This window comes from Ptychodera flava (genome assembly GCF_041260155.1).
Source record: "Ptychodera flava strain L36383 chromosome 23 unlocalized genomic scaffold, AS_Pfla_20210202 Scaffold_24__1_contigs__length_23054250_pilon, whole genome shotgun sequence".
Taxonomy (NCBI): Eukaryota; Metazoa; Hemichordata; class Enteropneusta; family Ptychoderidae; genus Ptychodera; species Ptychodera flava.
In genome coordinates, this window is record NW_027248278.1 from 2,766,012 (window position 1) to 2,778,060 (window position 12,049).

A 12,049-nucleotide genomic window follows, 5' to 3' on the forward strand; every position below is an offset into this window, starting at 1 on the left:
CAGTGTGTGGTTTCTTCCTCAGTCGCTTTTCTTTGGAGATTTTTCTCCTTAGATTTGTGTCACTGTTCGTGGTTTAATTAATGTCAGTGTTTTGTTCGTCTAGCAGGGAGGCTAGAATACTTATGTTTGGGTCAGTTTGTTGTGTCGCATTTTTTTCGGTCGTTTCTCTAAGATTATGCACTTGTGCATTTATGAGTGTGTCGCCAATGTTTGGATTTCTTTTGTAAGCGATGATCGGTTTCATTGTGAATAAATTATTTAGTGTTTGATCTTTTCTATTTCTTCCCAGTTCTTCAGGAGTGCTTGTTTGATGTCTTTTGTTTTGATGTGTGGACTATATTTGGTAGCAAATATCAATTTATTTGTGTTGTTGTTGTGCGTTTGTTTGTGATTTAAATGTGTTTTTCGTGTAGCGTAATTTGTTTCCGCATTGATGTTTGATATTTCTTGTTGTGGATATTCTCGCATTAATAGCTTTTCATTAAATGTTTTGACTTTGTTGTTGAAATCTTCTTCATTGTTACATGTCCTCATGTACCTTAATGTTTCGCCTTTGATTAGGCCTTTGAAGGTTGATTTTGGATGACATGATTTTCTATGTAGGAACTGGAATGTATCTGTTGGTTTTGTGTGTGTTCTGGTGTCTAGTATGTTTTCATTGTTGTATCGTTGACCTTTGTAAATGACTAGGTCAAGATATGTTATTTCGTGTGAGGAACTTTCATATGAAAATTTGAAAGTGGGATGCATTTTGTTAATTAGTGTAATGAATTCGTGGAGTTCGTGTTCAGTTCCAATGAAGATTAGGAAAATGTCGTCTCTGAATCTACACCATAGTGATATTTTTGTTGTGTGTTGATGTATGATTTTCAGTTCTAATTCGTGAAATGTGATGTCAGCAATATTCGGTGACGATGGGGATATCGGAATTCCTGGACCACTTCCTCAAACAGATCGTAGCAAAACAACCAACATACATAAAAGACACTACAGATTTCATACGGAAAATGGACTCAATCCAGGCTCCGAACAATGCCATCCTAGTCACATTAGACGTAGTCTCTATGTACACAAATACACAACATGATGACGCCATACAGGCTATCAGCAAAGCATTAAACAATGCAACGCAAACAAACAATGAACAAACAAATATCCATAAACCACCAACAGAATACATGTTAGCTATGCTAAACATTATTCTGAAAAACAACACATTCGAATTTAACAACGAATTCTACAAACAGACATGCGGTTGTGCAATGGGTTCCCCATCGTCACCGAATATTGCTGACACGAATATTGCTACACGAAAAAACACATTTAAATCACAAACAAACGCACAAAACAACACAAATAAATTGATATTTGCTACCAATATAGTCCACACATCAAAACAAAAGACATCAAACAAGCACTCCTGAAGAACTGGGAAGAAATAGAAAAAGATCAAACACTAAATATTTATTCACAATGAAACCGATCATCGCTTACAAAAGAAATCCAAACATTGGCGACACACTCATAAATGCACAAGTGCACAATCTTAGAGAAACGACCGAAAAAAATGCGACACAACAAACTGACCCAAACATAAGTATTCTAGCCTCCCTGCTAGACGAACAAAACACTGACATTAATTAACCACGAACAGTGACACAAATCTAAGGAGAAAATCTCCAAAGAAAAGCGACTGAGGAAGAAACCACACACTGGTTTCGAAACGTAGCGTCAAAGGATCACCCTGTCATTCGACAGCCAGATTACGGCTACGTCTCGCCATGGCTTATATCTACACCAATAGTCAAACACACAAAATCGAACACAAACACAGAGAACGTAAAAATAGTGTAGGCGATGTGTGCAGCCGCTTTCCCTTTATTACATTGCGACGTGTATATGTGTATATGTGAAAGGTTGGACTTGAGCAACCGCTTATAATTGGGCGACCTGCGAATTTTGTGTCCGTTGGTGGCGCTTTATGTAATTTCGGTAGAATGTACCAGCGTGGTGTTCGCGTATTTTTGTAGAATGGATCTATGTATTTATAAGTGTGGATGTCGATGTGTTTTTTGTTGTACATTTCTGTCGTTAGTTGGTGTATTTTTTCCACTGTTTGTTTTGTGTCGTTTGTAGCTAGTTTTGTGTAGTAGTTGGAGTCGCCGAGTTGTCGTTCACACTCTTTTATGTAATCTATTGTGTTCATGACTGCTGTCCCGCGTCCCTTATCAAATGGTTTGATAGTGAGATTCGTGTTCTTCGATAGTGTTTTAATTGCTATGCGTTCGGCACGTGTCATGTTGTTTTTTGTGTTGTGAAATGGGATTTCAACTAGCGCTAGTTTAGTGGCTTCTAGGTAATTTTCCAAGTTTGTGTTATCAGTTGAGACTGGCCGACGTGTACAGTGCATATGTACCGTACGTACGTCACTGGGGTCATCTGTAAATCAATGCAATGGACACACATAATTTTGTACTTACTCGAGATGTAGGCGCTTCGAAGCTGAAGATATATCATTGCGTTTCCGTTTCTGGGTTGGTGATGGTTGCGGGATTGACGACTCACGAAGTTCGTTCGGTACCGCCATAGTGAATGTAAACATCGACCTGGAGGGACGCGATCTCACAGCTGATGGCAAAATTACTTGTACCACATCCTATCGTTGGAGGCGCCATCACGCTCACTTTGACGCTCACTTTGACGCTCAGTTTGACAATTTCCACAAAGTGCTCGATCGCTCAGTTTGACGCTCAGTTTGACGCTCAGTTTGCCATTTTCCGTAAAGTGCTCGATCGAGCACTTTGACGCTCACTTTGTCAATTTTGGGGGTCTTACATACCTCACCTTAAGTATTATAATTTTCAAATAAATACTCTTGCAATATTAAAATAAATGTTTCTCTGTCTTGTTTTTGTAGTACTTTATAGAGCGGCATGGACAGTCCTGTTGAGTAACTAACTATGAGTGATATGCTGCTGACATGTGTCTTTTATATTCACCTAAGAACAAATGCTTTCATTGCACTGTGCAAAAAATATAATGATGATAAAAAAAGAGAACAAAAGCGAAAGAAAACCCTCAAACTTGGTTTTTTGAGGAAATAGTTTTCCCAAAAACAAGAGCAAAATCAAAACAACCTGAAAATCAGCCTATAAGCTTGACTAGACAAACTAGACAAACGTTATAATGGGCATGAAGCAAATTTTATTTAGGCAAATTTTATCATCCTGGTGTCGTACGTCTGACTAAAATTCCTCTTCAATTGGTTTCCTTCCATTTGTCCGGATCCTGCTGCCAACCTCTTTATGGCGAGGCTCCTTTGGTGGCGTCGGCATGTAGCATAAGACTGAGGGGAAGGGAAATGAAATACCGGTATAGTTTTAGAAACCTACGTCAGTTATGGAAGCCTAGCCCCCGAGGGTCATTGCAGAAGCTTAGGTTTTTGACGATCACCTTTGACGTACCTCTGCAGACTAGAGTGCAGTCGTCATCATATTTATAATTATAAGCCATACACAGCCCCATTGCAACATATTCGAAATGATCAACAACGACAGGCAGGGAGGGACGAACAGTCGACGGTACAATGGTGAAGTTTAACACCAAAAGAAATACAACTGCCGTGCATGCAAACATGAAATACAAGTTCGGGCAGCGGGCTCTGCATCGCAGGGTACCGGCGTTATGTGGCCTCAACGCCGGTAACACACACAGCCCTGCCACGGAGGCCTTGCATCGTGCTCCCAGGAAAGTAAAAAATGAAGCGCGGGTTCCACAAATTTATCATGGGATCACTGTAAAGAGGTATATTTACCATTGATTGCTGATCTATTGTAACTGTGGACCTGATTTGGCAAGTTTACCGTATACAGCAGAGCTTCCGAAGGAGTACACACCGTGTAGACAGGCAGAAAACTTAGCGCGATCCGCGCGATCGGAGCTAGCTCTGACCTCTGACATTTAGTTACGATCAACTTCCTGCTCTACACACGCGCAACAAAGGGTCAACGGGTCAAAACGTTACTGCGAGTGCGCATAATACATCTCTAAATTAAGAGAGAACACGAACTGTACATGGATATCCCTTTTCCTGCCAGACAGTATCACTTCCCCATCAGCCAAGTCCATTAAAAGCGTTATTGAGCCCACCCACTTGGCTTGTCTGTTATAGTATCTTTAGTCCCAAAAAATGAAGTTTACAGTATTTATGTTTTCAACAGCCTTCAAATGTACAGTATTATGTTAAAATACACCATATGGAATGTGTTGTGTTTTGTTAATTTTAACCATCTTGACCTAACGGTGAAATATGGACTTGACAGGAAAAGGGATATAAAAGAATCCAGTCCCACAACGTACTTGACCCATGAGGACCCACTGTTGATCACCATTGCTATTTTCTTCTAGTAATATGTGGCAAGAAATAGTTAAATGACAGAAAAGAATGGATAAAACAAGCGCGTTTTTTGTGGCATTTTTTGACAGGAAAATTGCACGGCTACACATAGAGACGTGTGGAGAGATACTGTGACTACCATGGTCATGACAGTGATCCAACAGCCTAGTGTGGCCTACTGGTGCTCAGCAAAATTTGTTGTTGTACCTCCTGATTGCCGGGTTGGTCTGAATCCTCGTTCATATGAGATAACCTTACATTTACATGCCGTATGTTGTGGGTTCGAATCCGATTGAAAACTATCCGAATTACAACAACAAAAAACAATGAAAGGTCCTTCGCTTGACTTGATACCTGTACATGAAATTCTCGTTTGCACCACACAACAGGGCAAACTTCGTAGTGAAGTGGATTCTCCATAGCCGAGTATAGTGCACCATATACCCTGTTCTCTTGACACGTACATTCATGCAGACTACGGAACAGATTCTTCTTGCTGCAGCTGGCATTGCTCTGCGAGCTGTAGATTTCTGTAGCTTGCGTTACTAGTACTGTAGCCCAGTCATTGATAGTGTGTTGGCTTATCAACACACGTAGCATACAGTTAAGTGTTCTCAAGTACGCTCAATTGATAACAATAGCAGAGTCCAATTCAGGAAAATCATGATCAAATGTGATTTCAATCCAGCGTGTGATTACTGTTCAATATTCAGCAGATATTCAACTGAGATTAATTGACCTTTTATGGCATGTTAGATTTGGTAAGTTGGTATGCTTGTGACAGATCAGCAGCCATTTTAACAAGCGGCAATATCACAAACATTGTAATCAACCTGTAACTTAGTTTGGCGTTCTTGGATATGTTTACAACAGGGGGACCCCTCAGGAGCATGTGCAGCACGATCACTACCACTGCACTTTAACAAAGTACTGATCACTCAACTCCTGAGGGAGCAAAGAACAGCTCACATGTGCAGCCAATAAGCGCAGCAGAGCGAAACGCACACATTACAACCACTGTCCTATCAGTGTCCTATCAGGTACCCATCACTCCTGGGTAGGGAGAAGAATGAGGAATAAAGTGTTTTGCTAAAGGACACAACACCATAGCTTTGCTGGGGCTCAAATTCACCATTCTTAGATAGTGCGTCCACTGCTCTAGCCTCTGGCCCAAGATGCTTCAAATCATCAGTAATCAGTTATCAGATTTCTGAGTGACAACAAATGTTGATTCATCCTGTGTGATACATGCAGAGTACGCAAGCTCTCTGGCTTCATATATATAAGCGAATATAAGTATGGAGCAACCTGCTTTGACAAAGTTGAAACACTTTATTTTTTAAAGAACAACGAACACATTTCAATTATTGCTTAATAATCTTCCACAGTGAATCCCAAAACTTAAAATGATAATTGGCAGCATGCATAGCTATGATATATAGCGTTCTTTCATATGTTAATCCATGTTGGAAAGACTCATCAAAATATTTCATAAAGTATGTACAAGGGGTACGGACACTACAACACCAGCCCAAAGCAAACCTGTACTGAAGCTGATCATTTACATTTAGTGTAGAAATAATAGCTGATTAATTGATGAAGAAACTTGGTTTCTTACCATTTTGCCTTATCCTGTAAACTTTCACCACAGTGTAATTAATATAAATATAAATATAAATTTTGCATCAACAATAAGAACAAATTGAAAACTTTTAAGTTTTTTGATAAAACAGTAAAATCATCAAGCTATAAAATTTCTAATATTAACCCTACTCACTGATTAATAGTTGTATTTAACTAGTTTGTGGGGTGGGGAACGGACACTACACAACATGCATTAAAATTGTTTTCCACTGAAATTAAGTCTGAACTAAAATTCATTGAACAAAAAATGGCAATGCTTGTACATGTGTATTGACAAGCCAAATACTGGTCAATGTGACATGCTACTGGAAGAAAAGACAACTGCTTTTAAAGACAGATCCATAATTTTGAAAAAGGTCAAGTTGCAACATAACAGTTGTATCAGTGAACCTGTCAAGATAACATTTTATCAACAATCTGCAAATTTGCTTGTCTCATAGCTTTGTAATTTGGTATATAAGTCCCAAGACACAAACTAAGGCAACTTATTTCTTCAAACTTGGGGGGGGGGGGGACCATGGCAGTAATTTTGTATTTTTGGAGCTAATCTTTAGTCTACGACCTTAAATAACCTATACCAACCCCAGATATCTTTTAAGACAAGTTTTGTAAACTGTGAAAACAATGTAGTCATATTTGGTATCAGTTTGTAGTGAAAGTTGACCAAGAAACAAATCTGAGGTTATTTATGATACAATATAGTGGATCAGCTTTAGCCAATATTTCGTTCAGGGATACCCTAGCACTGATAAGAGATTTGTATCCACAAGAATGCCATGTGGAAAGATGCACTCTACTGTGAATACAGACTCCAGTACATGTCATTTTTACATTGAGTAGTTTATGTCAGCCCTTGGCCAGCCCAGGTTTTGAGTCAACTCAATATTGTCAATATGGACACTCTAGGTCAGGCCAGAATTGGTCTAGTTTCGGCTGGGCAATAGGGGAATCCAGTACTGCCTCAAAATTTTGGTCATGTCTGGACCCAGATGATGCCCAACTGAACCTAAAAGTTTTCGTTCCAGTCTTTATCATTCCATGTCCTCAACACAATATCTTCCCACCAGGTCTTGCTCCACAAGTGGGACCACATCATCTGATTAACATTACTTGAAAGAAAGGCATTAGTTAACAAAGACATCAGAAACACTGTGCACCGCATGGTTACATGCATTTCTGTACAATCTGCAAGTCCAATTCTGTCTCATAAAGTTCATGAAACCAACACTGGAGATGTCTGCAGTTCAAATGTCATTTAGCAGTTAGATTAATTCTTTTTGGCAAAACTAGGCAGGTCCTGTAATATGTGAGGGTGAACCAAATTTTTTCCCCACAGAGGATTATTGTAACCTTGCCCAGGTCCGACCTAAATTTTGTGAATGTGAACATACGGTTGTATCTTTCTTAGTCCAATCATTGTGTTTTATATAAACATACAGACAGTTGACAGGCCATTGGTTGATTAAGTAAATCATCACAGTATGGAGGGTAGCGCAGTGCAACTCATAAACATGATTAAGAACATGAGCAATTTAGGATGATGTCAGGTCACTCCACCACACAAACAGAATAAACAACAAATTTGACTACCTAACTCCCTGACACTATATAAATTTGTTCCTTCCAAGGTGCGAATTTATCATGGGTCGTTGAACAAACGACCAGTGTTTTTCTGCTTTTGATCACAACTTTCAGCTTTTTGTGGACAATCATGTTGATTTCCAATATATTTGCTTACAATAATTGTCAAATTACTGTTATACATTTTATCTGAAACCAATAAATATTCACATTTTGAGTCACACATACTACTCACACAACTGGGAAATAATTGAATTTTGTTTTGACTGATGTCCAATATTTGATATCATTGAAGCTGTTGGTAGTTTCATTCTTATCAGTTTAGTTGGTGTGTTAATATTGCACCTTATATTCCGACTCTGTCTGTGTATTACTTTAATTTGATATCCAAACATTTCAAGTTTGGGCCACTAAATTTTTACTGTTAATATTCAAAATTGAAAATTGGTCATTAAAACGGACTACTGTCTAAACATTGAAAATTAAAACCTTTTGCAAATACAAATAGCACTTTTTGTTCGCAAGTGAAAAACAGGAAACAAGAACATGTACTTCGTTTTTTTAGATGCGAGCAACGCTATTTTTTATATTTATGCAGGAATCATTTTTATTACTAATGCTATTGTATTCATTATGGTTTTGCCAAAAGCTGATTCAAATACATCCTCTGATTTCTCTTAAATATCACAAACCCAGATATTTCAGATGCTAGGCCAGTTGTTGAAATGTCTATTTCGAGGGGTTTTAGCTAACTGACTGCTATGCAAGGTGGATTACCGCAGAGTTGTAGATAATGTAAGCTCATGCCTCAAAAAGTAATGCATCACATTTAATGACACTTACTATACTGGCACATATTGTTGATATAGAGATGTACTTGCACTGAAAGGCATTGAGCAGCATCAATAGACATCAAATCAGGTCCAATAATCGTTATCATTCAAGGTAACTAAGAAAGTTACCAGGTCCAAGGAACATATTGAAAATGACAAAGGCAATGGGGTCATCTTGAACCACAAAATAGTGGTGGTACCAGGTGTCCGGAATGGGTAAGCGTACCCTGCCAGCCAGCCGCACCCGTCAAGATTGACCCAAAGCGACAAATCCATTGTTATTTGGTGAATTCACCAAATTACTTTAAATTTGTGAGTCAAAATTTGGTATGCTGTCACTCATCATTTGAGTAACAGACAGGTCATATTTTGATACAACATCTCCGTATCTACCGTAGAACTTCTTAAATGATTTCACTAATCTACTTTCTGAGAACCCTTGCCTCACTAATTTTTGAGCTGATAGTTATTGCTATTTGGCATATTTAATGAATGATCATCTCAGGAACCCCTTGTCTAATGAACATTGACGTTTTAAGACTTTTTATCCAATCGCCTGATTGTATAAGAGTCCACCTTATGTCAGAGATAGACAGCAAAGAAACTAAAGTATAGGCCCTGATGGCAGTTTTCTATGTTGGCTATTGATTAACCCTTTCAGGCCTGACTTTCTGGGAACGTACCCAAATTTCCCCTGTATATAGGGTATCTGGCCTGAAAGGGTTAATATCTGTGTACCGGTATGTAGGGGTGGGGTTTGGGGTATTGGTAAGTGTGAGCCGAAATTAAACATTTCTTCTGCCATTAGAATAGGACCTGTGCACTCACTATATCTGGTAGTATATACTACGTACATGTTCCATACCATCCATCTATATTGTAGCTACAGGGTCATTGGCACTATTTTTTATCCAGGGCAAAATTCCTGTACAAAAACATACTGTATATTGTGTTGACCCCAAAATTATCTTATTGAATCCATCTGTCAATTGAAATTACATTTTAGTGTTTGACTTTACACTGATTTTACATGGTTACATTATAATTAAACCACTCAGCAGTGTACTAGGGGTATATCAAACCTTTTACTTCAGTAAAATCCAAATCAGTGTAATCCACTGGAAAAGGGGTACGGACACTACATGGGGGGTACGGACACTACATTTGGCCTATAATTCATATATATTGTTTTAAATGGTGATTGTCTAAGATGAATGCATATATCATTCATCTATACCAAGTACTACAATATGTATTTTACCTTTGTTTGCTGAAAGCCTAATATAGGTGTGGAATTAAATGGTGGGGTACGGACACTACATAAATTTCCGGAAAATTTAGGCTGAGTCTTTGGCAAATTCTTGAAAATAAACGAATGGATGCTTATGACAGTAGAGTTTATTACAGTACTTAACAGATACCTGCAATGGATTTTAACAACATTTTACAAAATAACTATAGATTAGAAGCAATTTATACACTGGGTTAATTGTCCATGATGAAAAACGAAAAAATCCGTAATGATGGGCTATTTTTCGATTTATTAATGGTATTAATCAACTGGTGAATAGCATACCATGGCGCTACTTACTACTTGTATTAGACATCCTTAAGACCACACAGAAAGAAAAAACATGTACCTTTACTAGAGTTTACATTATGAAAACAGCATTTTCTTAAAGTTGAAAAATGCAGTGTACCTTCGTAACAGTCAAATTTGACCATTTTCACACCACAAAAAATGCCATATCTTTGCCAAACATGGTCCGATTTTTGTAATTTTTGCTTTGATTTGCTCAGAAAATCTTACTCAAAAAGCTATCACAAGAGTAAATATATACTGTAAAATAGTTTTTTAGAATTTTTTTCCGTAACACTCAAGAACAAAAGTTGGTACACTCAATTGTGAAAATGCCGATTGCATATACCCCATCCTATCATTTGAGGTGCCATTGCGCTCAATTCAGTGAGCTCAGTTGATGCTCAGTTTTCTGCTTTTTACAAAATGTGCAATCGAGCATTTTCATGCTCAGTTTGATGTTCAGTTTGGCAATTTCTATAAAGTGCTTGATCGAGCTCTATGACACTGTCAATCTGACTCATCAGTCCTATTGGTTATTTAACAATGTATCAAACCTTTTGTCTTCAGGAAACACAATATGATTCATTATTGCAAGAACAATGTCATTTTCAAGCAGTAAATCATCTATTAAGTATTGAGATGAAAATGGAAACACTATGCAAATTTATTTTCATTAAAGTCTATTTACGGTCTCTAAAAATGTATCATACTGACAGTTGTTAATGTTATTATCATTTTTAGGAGGGTATGATGACAATAATTGAACCAATCAACACTATCATCAGTATGCCGGGGTACTTTCTCGACACACCATCACAAGGTATGTAACAATTTTCAGTTGCAAATCTGGTGTCAGCAAATTCCAGACTAGATAATAATGAAAAGTTTGGCTTGAACAGAGAATTGTTATTCCACTTGTCTGAATAACCAATAACTATAAATGAAAATAAGTGATAAAGACTGTATGATTGACTGGCTAAGACTAGCTATAAACCTGACTGTAGGAATAGCTACCTAGTCTGCAGGATGGGTTACCTGGACTGGTGGTCTAGCTAACCAGATTGCAGGACTAGCCAACCAGACTTCATGATACGGTAGTTACCTAGTCTGCACAACTAGCTTACTATACTGCAGGTATCACCATAGAAAGATACTATATCAAAGACAGTGTTTCCCCTGGGTTCCAAAATCTTGTAGCAAATTTGGCTAGAAGCCCTAAAAATGTATTCGCCAAACCAGATATTCAATTAGCCAAGCTGATATCACTGATAGCAAATGACGTCATTTCTTTCTCATTAATATGCAAAAATAAATATTTGTCTGTACATCCCTAAGAATGACGGAAATAAACCCTGTTAGTGTTACTATGGATACTAAAAGTAACACCAATTTATGGTTCAGATTACAAGGTGCCAACATCAGACACACATGCAACATAAAATTTGTCCGAAGCGACTCTTGTCCAAAGTTAGGCGTATGCAACTATATTTAGTAACAAACCTGAAATCGCTATCGTGCGTATATCACTACAGACAATGGCACGAAACCTGGTTCAGCATACTAGTTTTTTCAAATGAATCAGATATCCATTCTCGTAGCAGTTCAAAAGTAAAATACTCTCAGACTTGAGAAATACGTGCATTTTAGACTTCCAATACATTTGCTTTACGCTTGAAGTTTAGCAAGCGAAGCTCGGACAGCGCACAGCATATCAATGGCGCTTGAGTCAGGGGTCATCATCAAAGACGTCAGTGTGTATTCACAGCCAGCTTGAATCATGCCATGGATCGCGGAAATCACGGATCATAAATCCAAATGTTTACATCTATTATGTAAACAGAACCGTAAAATATCAAATATATACCCTTTTGATATGGCAAAACATCTTTTTGTTTCACTGACGATCAAGTTAATGCTAAAATATCGCGACAAGACTTTGCGTATTTATTTGCACGATATGAATGCGGAACAAGGCCGACTCAGCGGACGAGCAAGCGCCTTCTCTGAAAGTTT

At 38.0% G+C, this 12,049-nt stretch overlaps 1 protein-coding gene across 2 annotated transcripts in view; it reads left to right on the forward strand.

The window, feature by feature from the left end:
* Positions 1 to 12,049, forward strand: part of LOC139124777 (putative hydroxypyruvate isomerase) — a 315,395-nt gene that overhangs the window by 272,635 nt on the left and 30,711 nt on the right. For both annotated transcript variants that reach the window (XM_070690890.1, XM_070690889.1), the window contains exon 4: positions 10,778 to 10,856. In XM_070690890.1, the coding sequence (XP_070546991.1) occupies positions 10,778 to 10,856 (79 nt within the window). The remainder of the gene's footprint in view (positions 1 to 10,777; positions 10,857 to 12,049) is intronic.